General features: G+C 38.5%; 1 protein-coding gene across 2 annotated transcripts; it reads left to right on the top strand.

The window, feature by feature from the left end:
- The first annotated feature begins 62 nt into the window (after positions 1–62).
- Positions 63–19633, top strand: ric3b (RIC3 acetylcholine receptor chaperone b). 2 transcript variants are annotated; one of them, XM_052119184.1, is made up of 6 exons: positions 63–325; positions 958–1172; positions 1257–1332; positions 1460–1553; positions 1677–1819; positions 18079–19633. In XM_052119184.1, exons 1-6 carry the CDS (start codon positions 193–195, stop codon positions 18435–18437), a joined length of 1020 nt encoding a protein of 339 aa, XP_051975144.1. In that variant the 5' UTR covers positions 63–192; the 3' UTR covers positions 18438–19633. The 2 variants fall into 2 exon arrangements, with proteins under 2 accessions (XP_051975144.1, XP_051975145.1); XM_052119185.1 differs by having other exon boundaries at positions 63–310.
- The last annotated feature ends 145 nt before the right edge of the window (positions 19634–19778 follow it).

The following is a 19778-nucleotide window of genomic DNA, read 5'->3' on the forward strand; positions in this document are numbered from 1 at the left end:
CGCCCAAATCAGATATCGCTTTTATTCATTAACATAAATTATTCTTTCCCTGCCGTCGCATGTTGGCACAACACCGGAAAAGAAGATGCTGTAATATGGATGCGGGTAGCAGGTGCGCGTCAGTGTGATGCAGACACAGTTCAAAGCTGGAACGTTCACATTTACACTTGGTTCACATTAGATTAATGTAAAATGAGTATTTCTACATTTCATAAGCTCACTATACTGTCATGTGTGGTTCTGTGCGTCGCGCTCCTGCTGCCGAAAATGCTTTTATCTCGCGGAAAGAGAGACGCGACGCAGAATGAAGGTAACACGAGCAGCGGTATTTATCATGAAATTATTGTTATTATTATAATTTTGTATATTTTATTATATCTATCAATTTATTTATTTCTTATTACAGCATCTATTTCTGTGTTCAATTTAAAATAAATGTTTTGTTTTCTGCAGTTGATTAATGAAAGAGATTATCTTAAAACGTTATAGATATTACTGATTCATTTTTTTGTTAATGCATGATTTTCTGTAAAGCTGCTTTGAAACGATGTATCTTGTGAAAAGCACTATACATATAAAAATGACTTGACTTATCTAAATTATCCAGTCCTCTAGTGATATTCGAAAAATACACAGATATTCTAATAACAAGCATAACAATGAAAAATAAAATCACAAATAATAAATAAATATGTAAATAAAAATGTATCCATAAATAAAAGGAGAATCTTTTTTAAAAACTATTTTATTCAAAGTTTATTTACATATTTATTTATTTTATATACATAAAGTATATATAATTTTTTTAACCGTTCAGTTCTTGTAACTATTAACAGTGATAGTTAATAGTTAAAGAGTTCTGTTCATTATTCCCATATTTGTGCGATAAGAAATATCAAACATCCAACTGAACAAATAACCACAAATGTGTAAAGTATGTATATATTTTGTCTGCAGGGCATTTTCCTCCCATGCCGCACAAAGCGGCAGTATCCGAGGAGCAGCGGCATTCCGGTCGGCAGAGTTCAAGAGCTCATAATCCTGAGGCCATCGCCCGGGCTAAAGGAGCCGGCACTGGAGCCAGTACTGGAAGAAAGTCAAACCTCGCAGGACAGATCATTCCTATCTATGGCTTTGCCATCTTACTGTACATCCTCTATATTCTATTTAAGGTGAGACGTCTGTCTATCATTGTGTTTCAGCTGAGCTTGTTGTCTTACATGGCATCTGAAAGTGTTTGTTCGTGTTTATTATAGATCACATCCAAAGGTAAAACAACCAATCCTCCCGAGAGCCGATTCACTGATGTCAGATCAGAAAAGAGGAAAATTAGTATGTATATATACAGTATATGATGTACACACACACACACACACACACACACAGATGCACCATATTTAAATCCAGATATGTCTCTCTCCCTCTCTCTGATGTTCCATTTCTTGTGTGTCTGTTTCAGCTGATTTTGAGTTGGCTCAGCTGCAGGACAGATTAAATGAAACGAAGGACGTGATCCAGAGAATCATTTCAGCAGCTAGTGTCTCCTCAGACAGGTGTGTCTGTCATTTTTGTGTTTGACGTGTGTACTCACTGTGCTGCAGAATGGGATGTCCTGTAGGTATTCAAGAGGGAGAGGGTATTGTATATTATATGTTATATGAGTGTGTGTGCTGTAGTATGACAGGTGCTGTAGCTGTAGATGAGGAGCTGACGTTATTGTACCAGCTGCAGGAGATCACACGCGTCATGCATGAGGGTCAACTCGTGGACACAGTCTCAACAAACACTGAAGAACACCACTGCCAACACGAGTGTGCTGGTGAGATACACACTTGAATTCAATTTATTTATTGATATATTTTTATATAAATAAATAGGTATTTCTTCAATTTCGGGCACTGTGGACTTCTAGGGAGTAAAGTGATGTTAAAAATGTTTTCACACTCTCACTAGTTTGTTCAATTTGTCCACTAAAAAATAGTCCAACTGTGTATGTACATACATACATGCATCCTAAGGTGGGTAGTAAAATGCTACATTTACTCTTTTACATTTACTTGAGTCACTTTTTTTTGGAGAAAATGCACTTTTAAGATTAGGTTTAAAGGTGGGTACTTTTTACTCAAGTAAATTTAGAATGGAAAACAATTACTCTTTGTTACATTTGACAATGTTACTGTCATTGCATTACTGGTTTTAATTCAGTAAGTTTTAATAAATGTGTAACTTATTGAGAGAGTATTGAATGGAATATTTGCAAACTCAGAACTTTGCAGCTGCGCTCTGTTAAGCATTTATAACATGCAAGTTAAAATGCTTACTATTTGTTAAATATTGCATCAAAGTTGCCTTTATATTCTGGCTGTTATAACTGCATATCAGTTATTAACAATGCATTTGTAAAAGACTTATAAGTCATTAATGAACCTCTTTAGAAACAGGGTTGTGAGTAGGGTTTTAAATTAACACCCAATGTCACTTTTTTCTAGCCACTTTGGCAGGTGAAATTTTCAGGGTTGTTTCCTACATTGAAAATGTTGTGAATGTCAGGTGACTCTGAGCCGCTGTCAAAGCAAATGTAATGGTATTCATCTTGCGTTCAGCATTTTATAAGTACTAAATATGCCTCTCTTAACTCACATGCATCTTTGTTGGGTGAATGAAGTGTGCTTTCGCATGACCGCGAATTGTGGACTTTAGACCACAATTTATGTGATCCATTTGAATTCTATTGAGAACATTCTAGAATAAAGCTCTATATGGAGGAACTCAAACCTCTCAAACTACAAACTACTATTACAAAAAACACTGATAGTAAAGAGTAAAGAGATGACAAATACACGTTTTATATATCAGTTTTATAAATACACATCAACATCCTTACTAAAATGTTTATTTGTTTTATTTATGCTGTAACACTAACTGGTACATTTATAGAGTCATATTAAATCTATTAGAGTGAATCTATTAGACATTATGTTTATTACTTAGTAGTTAAAAGTTTCTTTTTGGTAATAATTGTTTTTTATTAAATCTTACAATTAAAAAGAAAAAAAGAGAGAGATGGAGCATGTGCGACCACTTGCTGCCACACCCAATCAGAGATGCTGTCAGCTTTCTGAAGGTCAGCTTTCTCAGTGGAAAATAGATGTCCAAGCAGGGATATTCCTCTCTATTTCGCAGTAGCCGGTGCGCAAGAGTCATTCACTATAGAAACAGCGATGTCCTCTGCCATTTTAAACAGCATGTATCCAATGTGGATACTCCAATAAAAGGTAAGCACCTTGAGTTCTGTAATAAATCAGTCTGTTGTGTCTCTCAGCTGTGATGAGCCTTAATCTCATTTAACCCATTTAAATCTATTTCCTAGCTTTGGTAATGTACTAGTAATACGAGCGATCATGGAGCGCTGTTCTATGTAAATATGACTAACAGATTCACTTTACGTCACATAAATTCTCATATTACACACAAAAATGATCTTTTGCCACCACCTGCTGACTAACATATGTAATTTAAAAAATAAAGACAGTAACTTCTAACAGATACGCACTACACTTACACTTTAATTTAGAACAGATGATATATATATATATATATATATATATATAATCATACTCACTTAAAACAATACTATACTACACCACTCTCTCCACGCCCCACCTGAGAGCCCTCCAAAATCTCCAAATATCTGGCCCATTTCCAGATAAAAAAATCCAAGTCACCTCATCTTCCCAATGACACCTCCTCATAAGCTGCCACCCTCCCTGCACCACTCCGGATATGGGGGCGCACCAGCTGACCTCCAACCCCTCAAAATAACCTGCCTGGCGATCATCATACAGGTCAGAACCCAGTTCTCTATATGACTATCCCCACATCGATGACCGCCCCATCGCCCAGAACACAAAGTCTGGGGCAAAACGAAACCCGAGTGCCTACCACGTCACACACAAAATTCTGAACCTTCAACCAGAATTTATAGATCTCAACACACCACCAATAACTTGGGCCATGTCTCCATCCTCCGACTGGCATAGCCAGCAGGTGGGTGCGTCTTTAAGACCAAGCCTATACAATCTTAAGGGTTCCAATATAATCTATATAAAAAAAAAAAATAATTGCATAAGACTCACCCTTGCATCTCTAGATGCAGACTTAACGTTTTTAATAATCCTAGCCCACGCTCCCTCCTCCAATACCAAGTTGAAATCTTTCTCCCATACTCCAGAGAAAAAAACAGTACAAAGCAAAACAGTGGCGCAGTTGTACATTTACATTTATGCATTTGGCAGACGCTTTTATCCAAAGCAAATTACAGTGCACTTATTACAGGGACAATCCCCCCAGAACAACCTGGAGTTAAGTGCCTTACTCAAGGACACAATGGTGGTGGCCGTGGGGTTCGAACCAACGACCTTCTGATTAACAGCCCAGTGCTTTAGCCATTACGCCACCACCACTCCAGTTGTAAATACCTCTAAAACTGAGATCTGGGGATCCCAAAATGTTGAATAAAATTTTCAAATGATCTAAACACTACACTCTCATATAGGTCACCGAGTTTAGCAACACCCCTCACAATCCACTCTGACCAGCAGAAAGGGGCCTTACCAATACACATTCTTGGGTTCTGCCATATGCTCGAGGCAACATTTAAATAAATGCTCGATTTAAACATTCTGGACACTTTTGTCCATACAGAGTGTAAATGTGAAATAACAGGGTATAACTGAACTTTTCGGAATAGTTTGATAGAGAGGCTTTGAAATACAGCAAGAACTTCCTGTTCAATATCAAAGCTGGGAGGGGCTCTCTCAGATGGAAGTTACAATGAGCCAAATGTCTGAGACTGAACGCATAGTAATAAAAATAAAAAAATGGTAGGCATAGCCAACCTTTGTCAATCAGCCTATGTAACTTATTGAAACGCAATGCTATGCTATCAAATTGCTTGAAATAAGAGAGGGGGACATATACAGGGAGAGATTGTAGCAGGGAGTTACATTTTGGAATACAATTAATTTTAATAACATTAACCTTCCCAATCATCGATTAATGTAATGAAGAGCCCACATTGCTCGAAAACCTTTTTATTAAAGGGCCAAAATTAACACTAACTAAATCAGACAAATTTGCTGGGAATAAAATGCCCAAATACTTAATGCCCTGTTTGGGCCACTGGAAGGCATCCTGCTGGAAAGACGTTACTGGACAGTACACTGTCAGAGCCAAATCTTCGGATTTAGACCAATTGATTTTGTATCCTGAGAACTTGGAAAAGGAATGATTAATTCTGTTCTGGTAAGGCATAGATCTAGTAGGTTCAGAGGCAAATAATAAAATATCATCTGCGTAAAGCAGAGGCTTATGCGCCACCACCCCTGGAAAATCATCCTTCTTTCTAATCACAGCTGCTAATGGTTCCAGGGTAAGACAGAACAATAATGGGGAAAGAGGGCAACTCTTGTCAAGTGCCCCTATTCAGAGTAAAATAGTCTGCATTTGTCATTAGTAACTTAATCCAACCAATAAATGTACTCTTGAACCCATACATTTCCAAAATCTTAAAAAGATAATCCCATTCTACCATATCAAATGCCTTTTCGGCGTTAAATGAGATGGCAGCAACCAGAGACTAATCATTTGCCACTGACCACATGATATTGATTAAACGCCTAATGTTATCAGAAGAGCTGCGGCCCCGAATAAACCCCACCTGATCTATATGTATAAGAGATACCATAACTTAATCAGTTAGCCAAAATGTTTAAAAAATGTTTTTACATCTAGCTGGATCAGGGAAATTGGATTGTAACTTTTACACTCACTTGGATCTTTTTCCTTTTTAAGAATCAGACTGATCCAGACTTGTGTTGGGAGAAGCTTTCCATTCTTTAATGATTCTGTTTAAACTTCTATCAAAAGTGGAGCCAATTCTGTAGCATAAGATCTATAAAATTCAGTGGTAAAACCACCTGGCCCCGGAGCCTTGTCGGTAGGTAAGGACTGAATTACTTTGTCATGGTCCTCCAAGGTTATCTCAGAATCAATAGATTTTTTTTTGCTCAGTCGTCAGTTTAGGGAGTTTTAGTGCAGGGTTTCCGGAGGGCATTAAAAGTCATTAAATGGATTTTGTGAAAATTAAGGCCTTAAATGGCATTAAAAAGCATTAAATGTTATTCCTACAGGCATTAAAAATTTTAGATCGTTTTGAAAAAATAATATTACAAATTTATTTTGAATATAGCCTTCACAATTAATAACTTTGATTTGCTCTCGCAAAAATATTGGTGTGATAAACACGCAGATCCAGTTTGGTAATTACCTCCGGCCGGTGCAAAATTGACGTAACGCCGGATGTTTGGACAGAGGCAGCTGGGACCTGGAGGAGTTAGAACAGAGAACGTAAATTTAGTAAAGTTGCAAAGAAATGGGTAAGTGCAAATTCCAGCTAAAGTGGCTAGAAGACAAAGAATTTAGGACATGGTTGCTTACATGGTTGGTTGTCAACATGGAGCCGTTAAATCTCATATGCAGTCCGATCGGCTGTGAAAGGCAGACAGCAATTAACTATCTCAAGTTACTTCGCCGTGACCAACAAAGTAACATTTCAGCAACTACTACTAGTCAAGTCAAGTCAGTTTTATTTGTATAGCGCCTTTCACAACACACATCGTTTCAAAGCAGCTTTACAGAATATTAGCATTAACAGACGATAAGAACTGTAATGTCTATAAAGTCGATTAATCATCATTGTGTAATTTAGATAAAATACGAATTTTAATAGTGTTTATAAATAATTAAATGATAATTGTATTAATAACCCCAGTGAGCAAGCTGTAGGCGACTGTGGCAAGGAACACAAAACTCCATAAGATGTAGATTAATGGAGAAAAATAACCTTGGGAGAAACCAGACTCACTGTGGGGGCCAGATCCCCTCTGGCTAACATTATGAATGTAATGTAAATATTAATTATGTATAGGTAAAATCATGGTTTAAAATTATTAAACTAAGTGATAAGGGTCATTGATTAAACATAGATTGTGTTTGAACTGTAAGATTAATGACCAAAGTCTTTGAAGTCCATCTTGATTAATTGCAGAAATTCACATAGATGCAATTGTCCTTGTTAATTGGCTGATGAAGGCTTTTGTTGGCAATTGTTAGTCTAAGCATTTCATTTCAGGATCGTAGTCCATAAATAGGCAGAGGTGATGCAGGTTGGAGTTGGCATAATTTCATCCTCTGAAGTCCGTCATAATAGATTGAAGTGATGTTTGGCTGGCACCGGCTGCATTTAGTCATCATCATTCTGCGACATGTAGCAGTGGAGTCCAACATGAAGCAGGAATGGTGCTGGATCCAGCCGGTTCTGGTGACCTCAGGATAGGAGTCCTGAGGTTGAGACAGGGAAACAAATAAAAAGATGTAAGCGTAGATGCCATTGAATTTATTGCAGAGTTAGAGATCATGCTCAATGTTTCTGGTTTCTGGTTCCGGCAGACCCAACTAAAGCAGCCTAATTGTGGGATAAATTAGGTGTATGCCTGGCTAAATAGATGAGTCTTTAGTCTAGACTTAAACTGAGAGAGTGTGTCTGCATCTCGAACAGTGTTTGGGAGACTATTCCATAGTTTAGGAGCCAAATATGAAAAGGATCTTCCTCCTTTAGTGGATTTTGATATTCTAGGAACTATTAATAGGCCAGAATTTTGCGATCTTAATGAACGTGTTGGAATATAGCGTGTTAGAAGATCACTGAAGTACTGCGGAGCTAGACCATTCAAAGCTTTGTACGTAGTTAACAGAATTTTAAAATCAATACGGAATTTAACAGGTAGCCAATGTAACGATGATAAAATGGGGCTAATATGATCATATTTCTTGGTTCTCGCCAGCACTCTGGCTGCTGCATTTTGAACCAATTGAAGTTTATTTATTGATCTTGCTGGACATCCTCCCAGTAATGCATTACAATAATCTAGTCTTGAGGTCATGAACGCATGAATTAGTTTTTCGGCATCAGCAACCGAGAGCATATGCCTTCATTTAGCAATATTTCTTAGGTGGAAGAATGCTGTTCTACAAACATTTGTAATTTGATTTTCAAAGGACAGATTGGTATCAAATATAACACCTAATTTCTTTGCTGTTGAAGATGATGTAACAGTACATCCATCTAGAGTCAAATTATATTTTAGTGGCTTATTTTTAGAGTTTTTTGGTCCAATAATTAGAACCTCTGTTTTGTCAGAACTGAGTAGAAGGAAATTTCTGGCCATCCAATATTTTATTTCATTGATACACTCTGCTAATTTTGAGAATGGTGAAATCTCATCAGGTTTTGAAGAAATATAAAGTTGTGTATCGTCAGCATAGCAGTGGAAACTTATTCCACGATTCCTGATAATATCTCCCAGGGGAAGCATATACATGGAGAAAAGCAGAGGCCCTAAAACCGATCCCTGTGGCACTCCATACTTTACTTTTGTTTGGTTTGACAATTCCTCATTTAAATAGACAAAGTGGTAGCGGTCTGCTAAATATGACCTAAACCATGCTAATGCCACTCCACAAATTCCAACATAATTCTCCAGCCTATTCAAGAGAATGTTGTGATCTATCGTGTCGAATGCAGCACTAAGATCTAAAAGCACTAGAAGAGAAATGCAGCCGCGATCAGATGATAAGAGCAAGTCATTTGTAACTCTGATAAGTGCAGTCTCTGTACTGTGATGAGGCCTAAATCCTGATTGAAATTCTTCATATATACTATTTCTCTGTAGAAATGAACATATTTGGGAGGATACTACCTTTTCTAGTATTTTTGACATACTACCACCTCAACTGCTGCTGTAGTGACCACCGCTTCCTGCGGAGCCACTACCGAAGGAAAATCGATCGACATTTGAGCAGCGTTTGGTTTGAATGCGGTGCTGCAGGCAAAGGTGCGATTTACAATTTACACAAACAGAAACATAATGGCTTTTTTGTAGTCATGGCCTGATTTTTTCAGTATGCCTATAGCATTCAGTATCTAGTTGATTGGTACTATGTTAAATTAAATTTGACATATCTGCAAATACATTTTTATATTTTAATTTCAGAGTGATACAGTTTATTTAAATTATGTAGATTGTCTCAATTATCCAAGATTATCATCATTGCATCATTGTCAATTTGAATGGTTACAATTGGGACATGGGCTTTTTAAAAATGTATCGTTTGTATATGTGTGTGTATATATGTATATGTATATGTATATATATATATATATATATATATATATATATATATATATATATATACACTCACCTAATGGATTATTAGGAACACCATACTAATACTGTGTTTGACCCCCTTTCGCCCTCAGAACTGCCTTAATTCTACGTGGCATTGATTCAACAAGGTGCTGAAAGCATTCTTTAGAAATGTTGGCCCATATTGATAGGATAGCATCTTGCAGTTGATGGAGATTTGTGGGACGCACATCCAGGGCACGAAGCTCCCGTTCCACCGCATCCCAAAGATGCTCTATTGGGTTGAGATCTGGTGACTGTGACCCATTTTAGTACAGTGAACTCATTGTCATGTTCAAGAAACCAATTTGAAATGATTCGAGCTTTGTGACATGGTGCATTATCCTGCTGGAAGTAGCCATCAGAGGATGGGTACATGGTGGCCATAAAGGGATTGACATGGTCAGAAACAATGTATATATATACAGTGGGTACGGAAAGTATTCAGACCCCCTTAAATTTTCCACTCTTTGTTATATTGCAGCCATATGCTAAAATCATTTAAGTTCATTTTTTTTCCTCATTATTGTACACACAGCACCCCATATTGACAGAAAAACACAATTGTTGACATTTTTGCACATTTATTAAAAAAGAAAAACTGAAAAATCACATGGTCCTAAGTATTCACACCCTTTGCTGTGACACTCATATATTTAACTCAGGTGCTGTCCATTTCTTCTGATCATCCTTGAGATGGTTCTACACCTTCAATTGAGTCCAGCTGTGTTTGATTATACTGATTGGACTTGATTAGGAAAGCCACACACCTGTCTATATAAGACCTTACAGCTCACAGTGCATGTCAGAGTAAATGAGAATCATGAGGTCAAAGGAACTGCCTGAAGAGCTCAGAGACAGAATTGTGGCAAGGCACAGATCTGGCCAAAGTTACAAAAAACATTTCTGCTGCCCTTAAGGTTCATAAGAGCACAGTGGCCTCCATAATCCTTAAAAGGAAGACGTTTGGGACGACCAGAACCCTTCCTAGAGCTGGCCGTCCGGCCAAGCTGAGCTATCGGGGTAGAAGAGCCTTGATGAGAGAGGTAAAGAAGAACCCAAAGATCACTGTGGCTGAGCTCCAGAGATGCAGTCGGGAGATGGGAGAAAGTTGTAGTAAGTCAACCATCACTGCAGCCATCCACCAGTCGGGGCTTTATGGCAGAGTGGCCTGACGGAAGCCTCTCCTCAGTGCAAGACACATGAAAGCCCGCATGGAGTTTGCTAAAAAACACCTGAAGGACTCCAAGATGGTGATAAATAAGATTCTCTGGTCTGATGAGTCCAAGATAGAACTTTTTGGCCTTAATTCTAAGCGGTATGTGTGGAGAAAACCAGGCACTGCTCATCACCTGTCCAATACAGTCTCAACAGTGAAGCATGGTGGTGGCAGCATCATGCTGTGGGGTTGTTTTTCAGCTGCAGGGACAGGACGACTGGTTGCAATCGAGGGAAAGATGAATGCGGCCAAGTACAGGGATATCCTGGACGAAAACCTTCTCCAGAGTGGTCTGGACCTCAGACTGGGCGAAGGTTCACCTTCCAACAAGACAATGACCCTAAGCACACCGCTAAAATAACGAAGGAGTGGCTTCACAACAACTCCGTGACTGTTCTTGAATGGCCCAGCCAGAGCCCTGACTTAAACCCAATTGAGCATCTCTGGAGAGACCTGAAAATGGCTGTGCACCAACATTTACCATCCAACCTGACAGAACTGGAGAGGATCTGCAAGGAGGAATGGCAGAGGATACCCAAATCCAGATGTGAAAAACTTGTTGCATCTTTCCCAAAAAGACTCATGGCTGTATTAGATCAAAAGGGTGCTTCTACTAAATACTGAACAAAGGGTCTGACCATGTGATATTTCAGTTTTTCTTTTTTTAATAAATGTGCAAAAATGTCAACAATTCTGTGTTTTTCTGTCAATATGGGGTGCTGTGTGTACAATAATGAGGAAAAAAAATGAACTTAAATGATTTTAGCAAATGGCTGCAATATAACAAAGAGTGAAAAATTTAAGGGGGTCTGAATACTTTCCGTACCCACTGTATATACGTGGTTAGTCATGGGTCTTTGGATGGCATTAAAAAGCATTAAATTAGATTTGATGATACCTGCAGAAATCCTGTAATGGATCCACAAAGTTTCTAATATCTTCATCAGCAGACGAAGATGTGGAACTATAAAGACCAAGATAGAACTCTTTAAAGGCATTACTAATATCAATGGCCGAAGTACAAATTTCACCACCAGCAGATGGGAATGGTAGAAAAAGACACTCTCTGCTTTATATATCTAGCCAAATCCTCCCTGCTTTGTCCCCCTTCTCAAAGTAAGACTGTCTTTCCTTGAATAACCAAAACCCAATTTTCCGTGACAAAATAGTATTATATCTGTATTTCAATCAGGTCAGATATCTTCTTCTGCTCTGCCTCTGCACTTTTAATAGTCCCTTCCAACTCCACAAGTTCTCGTGCCTTGGATCTCTTTATGAATGCAGCATATTGTATGATCTGGCCCCTAAGAACTGCCTTAAGTGCCTCCCAAGCCACACTCACAGAAGATACTGAAGACCAGTTGGTCTCCATATAAACATTGATTTCAGTCTTTAAAATTAGTGGGAAAAAAGTTTTTGCAAAAGGGATACATTAAAGCAACAACTATATAAAAGTCGCCCAAGACCAAGATTTTTACACATCCCGTGAAGCATCAATGTTGCTCTAGGGGGCTTAAACACTTTTGCTTCACTATGATCAAGGACTCAGTCATCAATAGATTAAAGTCTCCTCCCAATATTATATCATAAGCGGTGTCAGCGGCTTGCAACATCCCTTTGAGATCAATAAAAAAGCCCTGATCATCAACGTTAGGTTCGTAAATCTTAGCCAAAACCAACTTTGCCCCTGAATTTCTGCTAAAACAATAATGATTCTCCCTAATTTATATATAATCTGTTTGAGACATTTGAATTGTAGATGTTTATTTATCCATATAATGACTCCCCTGCTCTTACTTGAGCCAGCACTATAGAAAACATGTCCACCCTATATCTTCAAAAATGTTTCAGCTTCCTGATCTGTTTCTTCTTTCTTGAAGAAACACTATATAACATTTCTTACATTTAAGAAAAGAAATAACCTTCCTTCTTTTTATGGGGTGCCGTAACCCATTCACATTCCACATGGAGAAAGATAACCCACTGTAAAGCAGTTCAATGGAAAGGAGGAGGCGAGAACCGGCTTGACAATATAAATAATAGTTTAATGAAGAAATAAACCAAATGACACAAACACACACATAGGACGGACGGCTGCCCGTAAATGTTCTCTCTCTGTCGCACTACCGTCCGTAGTCGGCTTTTATCCCTCTCGGATGCTTGATTAGCCTGATAAGGGAGGGGGGGTGTAAAATTACGACCCGGCCCCGCCCTCCGCCCTGTCACACCCACTCATATTAACATTTGACATTTTGATATAATAGAATTGACATTGTGTAAAAAATAAGATTATACAGACCACATTCCAACATTAGGACAACAATCAAACTCCGAACTTCCCCCAAACGAAACCATCAGGAAAAAAAGTAAAACGTGTGCATTAACACCGTGCACGACAGCACTAACTAAACTCTATCCCTCTAAACTCAAATGGTCCATGTACACCTACGAAAGCCCCCACGACAACTTTGCCGTCGAATTGCTCAAGTCCGTTGCTTCTGCACAGATTTTGTAAGGCAAAAATTACATAACAGAAAATACTTTGTAAAACAAACTCCAGCCAATAGGCAGAATAAACACAAATAACATGTAGGTTCATTCACAGAACTGTCTCGAAGGGGTTTTCCTCCACAAAACAAATTCCAACTGATATAAAGCCTTTAGTTTCCTCAGACAGACAAACAAGTGTTCAGTGATCCGGCTGTTTATGAGTGCAGCAGATGAAATAATCATTCCAATGTCCTGCAAAAATACTCCACAAAACAAACTCCAGCTAACAGGAGGCATAAGCACAAGGAACTTTAATCCACAAGTGTCCCTGAAGCAGTGCCATTCCACAAATCAATCTCCAGCCGCTAGGCGGAACCAGCACTAAAAGAAACAAAACAGCTGTCCCGGTTCCTCGGATGGTCAAGAGTCAAATTCACTCGGAGGCTGCATAAAAATAAAACACCATGCCTTACTCAGTCCATCAACTTTATAAAAGACCATCTTTTTAGTTTGATTGGCCGGAAACATCAGTGCAAAAGCAATCTTCCGTTGATGCCAGAGTTTCTTACACTGCTTGAATCGATCCCGTTTCTCTCTTGTCTAATTCTCAAAGTCCAGGAACTAGAAAATTTTACTTTGCTTCTCGCACAACACGAGATCTTTATCGGATGATCTTAGAAATTTGGCCAGAATTTATCGGGGCCTGTTTCCACATGCAGATCTGCAAGCCGGGACTCTGTGAGCTTGCTCGCTCGATTTCCAGCTTATGTCCTGTTATGTCGAGAAAACTCGGGAAGAGCTCGTCTAGGAATTTTACCATATCTCTGCCTTCTTCATGCTCTGAAATTCCAACAATCCGTACATTATTTCTTCGGCTCCTATTTTCGAGATTTTCCAGTTTTTCCAGAATGTGTCCCAGGTCCATTTTGGTCATGAGTGGATTAGCGGATAATTCCATTTGCGAGGACTCCAGATAAACAATCAGTTTCTCAACAACTGCCACTCTTGTAACCAACTCAGCAAATTTTGTTTCCATCGCCGTAATCAATCAACGTATTACAGCGAGATCCTCCAAGTCGGCAACAACCTTCATCAGCATCACAAACATGTTGGACAGTTGCTGCTGAATATCCCCAGCCATGCCATCCAAATAGAGTCCCCAGTCTGCAGGCCCATCAGAGGTTTCAGCTTGAGCACAAATAAAAAAAACTAACAAAGTGCACAGGGCTCATCGCTCACATGTCTGCTGCTCGCATGGTGTCACGTGACCCTAGTTAAAAGTTTCTTAATGTGTTTAATCTATTCGTTTTTTCCTAACAAATACTAAATGTAATTTTGTAGAAAAAAATATCAACATTAATCTAACCACATTAATGTGGATCCACCCATGGTCTTTACCTGTAATAATGACCTTATCATTACAAATGCCACTGTTAAATAATGGTGAAACAATGGTAAACTTTCATATAGGTATGTACAGTTTAGAATGAAGGGATTCAAACTTCCATGAATTATAGACACATTTTTGAAACATTTTCCTACAGTTCTAACTGGCTATTTTTACCTTCAAATATTCTAAAGGTGACTTAAATCATTAGGCTTGTGTGCTGATAAACTAAAATCAGTCTCGTTCAAGTAAAATGTCCATAAAAATGCATGCCGTTAAAGTCTCCATTTAGCTTTATCACTTTTTGCAAGGCAGGGGATTTTGGCTAGTGAAAATGCTGAGTGGCTAGTGACTTTAGAAAACTATTAGTCACAGTGGCCAGTGAGCCAAAAAGTTAAACTTCAAACCCTGGTTGCGAAGATGCACTTCATAGTCCAGATGCATTTCAAAGAGCTCACAATGATGAAGACAGCAAAGAATGGACAAATTATACAAACATAGGCTACTAAATAAGTTACACACAGAATCAGTGTTGTTATGGCATTTCCGCGGGAGCAAATTTTGCATGTTAGCATATAAAAGGAAACTCCTCGATGTTATTTCCTTTTGTCTGTAAATTCAAATTATAAGGTAGCAAGTGATCTAAATAAGCATGAACTCAGAAACTAGAATTTCTATGTGCGGTCAGAGCTGCTTTATGAAAAAGTCTAAATGAAAAAGTCTAAATGAAAACGCTTCCGCTGATCAAATCAAATCAAATCAAATCACTTTATTGTCATACTACCATGTACGCAAGTGCAACAGTAGGTGAAATTCTTGTGTGCAGTTCCGAGCAACATAGCAGTCATGACAGTGATGAGACATATACCAATTACAGTAAACAACATATTTACACAAAACAATTTACATATCAAATGTACACATACTTACACAACACAATAATAATATACAATGTACAGTAAACAATACACACAGTATAGAATACACAATATACAATACAATAAGTAAAGAGTATACATATATATATATACAAGTAGTTGTATTGAGGAGAATATGTTGAGAGTCCAGTGTGAGATTATAGATTAATTAAAGTGCAGTGCAAATTATTGATCGTGAGAGCAATTGTTCAACAGTCTGACTGCTTGGGGGAAGAAGCTGTCATGTAGTCGGCTGGTGCGGGTCCTGATGCTGCGATACCGCCTGCCTGATGGTAGCAGTGAGAACAGACCATGACTCGGGTGGCTGGAGTCTCTGATGATCCTCCGAGCTTTTTTCACACACCACCTGGTGTATATGTCCTCGAGGGAGGGGAAGCTCACCTCCGATGATGTGTCTGGGAGTTCGCACCACCCTTTGCAGGGCTTTGCAGTTGTGGGCGGTGCTATTGCCATACCAGGTGGTGATGCAGCCAGTCAGGATGCTCTCTACAGTGCTGGTGTAGAACCGTGTGAGGATGTGGTGGTTCATTCCAAACTTCCTCAGCCCTCTCAAGAAGAAGAGGCGCTGGTGAGCCTTCTTCACAACGGCCTCAGTGTGGACGGACCATGTAAGTTCCTCAGTAATGTGGACACCGAGGAACTTGAAACTGCTGACTCTCTCCACCGGTGCTCCATTAATGGTGATGGGGCTGTGTTCTCTGTCTTTCTTCCTGAAGTCCACTACAAGCTCCTTGGTCTTACTGACATTGAGGGAGAGGTTGTGCTCCTGACACCAGCATGTCAGAGTGTGCACCTCCTCTCTGTAGGCTCTTTCATCATTGTCAGTGATCAGACCTACCACCGTCGTATCGTCAGCAAACTTAATGATGGCATTGGAGCTATGTGTTGCCACACAGTCATGTGTGTATAGTGAATACAGGAGTGGGCTGAGAACACAGCCCTGCGGGGCTCCAGTGTTGAGGGTCAGTGATGAGGAGATGTTGCTGCCCATTCTAACCACCTGACGTCTGCGTGACAGGAAATCCAGGATCCAGCTGCACAGCAAGCTGTTTACGAGCTGATGCACCCTCTTGCACGTTTGCCGCAGCTTTCAGTGGTCATGGCCTATGGTGTTTTAAATTATAGTTTATTAATGTGTTGCTTTGTTTATCTTATTGTGAAGAAAATGGTAATACCAAGTTCCATTTAGAAGAAAGAGTTTTTAGGGCTTGGGTAGCTCAGCTAGTATTGAAGATGATTACCACCCTTGGAGTCATGAGTTCAAATCCAGGGTGTGCTGAGTGACTCCAGCCAAGTCTCCTAAGCAACCATTTTGGCCTGGTTGCTAGCGAGGGTAGAGTCACATGGGGTAACCTCCTCGTGGTCACGATTAGTGGTTCTTGCTCTCAGTGGAGCATGTGGTAAGTTGTATGTGAACTGCGGAGAGTAGCATGAGCCTCCACGTGCTGTGAGTCTCCGCGGTGTCATGCACCACGAGTCACGTGATAAGATGTGCGGATTGACTGTCTCAGAAGCAGATGCAACTAAGACTTGTCCTCCGCCACCCGGATTGAGGTAAGTAACTTCGCCACCACGAGAACCTACTAAGTAGTGGAAATTGGGCATTCCAAATTGGGAGAAAAAGGGGATAAAAAAGTTTATGTTGGTTATTAAGTTGTTTTTGTGAGATAAATCTGTTGTGTAATCAAGTGAGCTGTTCATTTTTTTAACATGCTTTCTGATTGAAATAAGGTACATTTACTTGAGGAACTACACTGATATTAAGTTATTTAGATTTATTTTCAGAGAATGTATCTTAAATATTAATATATTTTGCCTTGCATCATTTATATGGATTAATGTTTCCAATCTAATAGACTAAATATTCAATATAAAAAATGACAATTAATCTCTATAGTAAACAAAATAATACTATTTGAATGTAACTGTTTTATGATTACCATAGATTTAAAGTGTAACTGTAGTGAAATACAGTTATTTATTTTTTGTATTTTAAATACGTTATCTCGTTGCATGTATTCCGGTACTCCTCAACCCTGTTTATAAACCCTTAAAGTGTACATTAATGTAAAGTGTTCCTTAATTGAAAGTCTGGTAAAAATCTGTACATAAAACACACTTAAAGAGTACCAGAAAAAAATTATGAAGGCATGATAAAAAGATTCCAGCTTAAAGGTAATGTAATGGCTTTTATATAACAAAAAGAAAAATAGTTCAAATACCAGGGTGTGCTGAGTGACTCCAGCCAGGTCTCCTAATCAACCAAATTGGCCCAGTTGCTAGGGAGGGTAGAGTCACATGGGGGTAACCTCCTCGTGGTCGCTATAATGTGGTTCATTCTCGGTGGGGTGAGTTGGGTGTGGATGCCACGGTGGATGGCGTAAAGCCTCCACACATGCTATGTCTCCGTGGCAACACGCACAACAAGCCAAGTGATAAGATGCTCGAGTTGATGGTCTAAGACGCAGAGGCACCACTCAGATTGTGGCGAGTCACTATGCAACCACGAGGACCTAAAAGCACATTGGGAATTGGCCATGCCAAATTGGGAGAAAAAAAGTTTAAATAGAAATAATAAAAAAATCTAATCCTGGGACATGAAAGTGCCCAAAACTGATGAATCACCTATATGAGAGAGAGAGATATATTGTGTATAGATATATGAAAATTGTGATATTAGTTTTACATTATTAGTTTTAATACAAGTAAAACTAATGTAGTGTAATGTTATTGTGACAGATTTTCCTGCCGACAGTCAAAACGATGATGTGAATGAGCAGTTCTGCTGCATTCATTCATCTCACACATTCACCTCAAACACAAATGATGAGCACCAGACTGATGTGAATGAGTTGAGTACTGATCCTGTGGACATACATGAGTCTCATGAGATACAGTGTGTGGAAGAACATGAGGAAGATGATGGTGACAATGAAGAGAAGACAGATGCCAACAGAAACAGACAAATAGAAGATATTTCTGTGCTTGAATCAATGAGTCAATCACAGCACACAACTCAAACAGGAAGTGACATCACGTCCATTTCAGTTTCAGACAATAGAGTCATCAGACGGTGGAGCAAAAAAGAAATCAATTAATAAAAATGAACCTTTAACCATGAAATCACACTTAATGTGGAGTTTGTTTATTAGACAACCAGGAACTAGCAGCTCATGTTGACACACAGCAGCTGTTTAAATATATGCCTGCTGTATAATGTTTGAAATATCACCCTGACACATGATCCTCAGGACACATTTAGCCCTCAAGGCAATAGTCATGGATAATTTGCCATTTACTCTTTTAAAAAACTTGTATTTGTGATAAATATCTTCTCTATATTGTAAAAGGTTCCATATCTACGTCTATATTATGAATATTAACAATTTGTTTTCCAGTGTAATATTTGATGCTACTGTATGAAGCAAAATTAGAGATGCTGAGGCTGCAAGTCTGTACGTGTTTGCAAACATACAAATGTGCAGCACATCACGGTTTGGCTGGTTGTCACTATTAGATTGTTGCATTTAGTGCAAAACTTTTGTGATAAATTTTAGATAAATCTGTAAACTGCAGAACTTACATTTGAATGAGGAATACATGCTTGCAAGTCTTCTTGGACCTCAAATATTAGTATATCTATTATATTAACATTGTTATATCACAATTAAATTACAATTTATGATACTCTATTCACATACTGTATATGCACCACTTAGAGGAACTCTCCTTCAATCCTAAAGTACATCAAACAGTTTCACAGATTTAACACAATAATAGGCTGTACACTTTTCATTTGGAACATTTTTAATGTAACACCATTGGGTTTTATTTTGTTTGTTACTCTTGTTTTTTTGGAGTTTCAGACATTTCTGTTGTCTAATCACTGCTCATTATTACATCTCAAGATTTAATGTGACATTTTTGCTGTAATTAACTATTTAATTGATGTTTTCCATATTTTCTGTTTTGTATACTAACGTTAATAATGGTTTATCATTTGAATCTGTTATGTCAATAAAAGAAAACACGTTATTTTTTCAACTTGTGTTCTTCCGTTAAAATGCATCTTCATTAGTTGTGTCACTAGACACTAATCTTACGTAAAGCCAATGATGATGATAATATTAGTGATACTGGATGATTTTTATACACTTGTCTGACTGTGGATGCAATACATTATATAAAATTGTCATATTGTGATTACCTTTTTATTTGAATTCTATTCATATTCCATAATTTACGAAGATGTTGAAAAGGAAACACACATTCTGCACCAATGTGAAAACTGCAAAACTCATTTGAAGGTTTCTTTCCTTTGGGCAGCATTTCCTATGGCATGTTCACTAGGGTAGTGTGTGTACTTGTGAAAGGGACATAATCAGACTGAATTTACCCAAAAGAGGCCTTGATTGAGTGTGTTTGTTTTGACTGTCAGG

Source organism: Xyrauchen texanus, chromosome 46, assembly GCF_025860055.1.
Source record: "Xyrauchen texanus isolate HMW12.3.18 chromosome 46, RBS_HiC_50CHRs, whole genome shotgun sequence".
Taxonomy (NCBI): Eukaryota; Metazoa; Chordata; class Actinopteri; order Cypriniformes; family Catostomidae; genus Xyrauchen; species Xyrauchen texanus.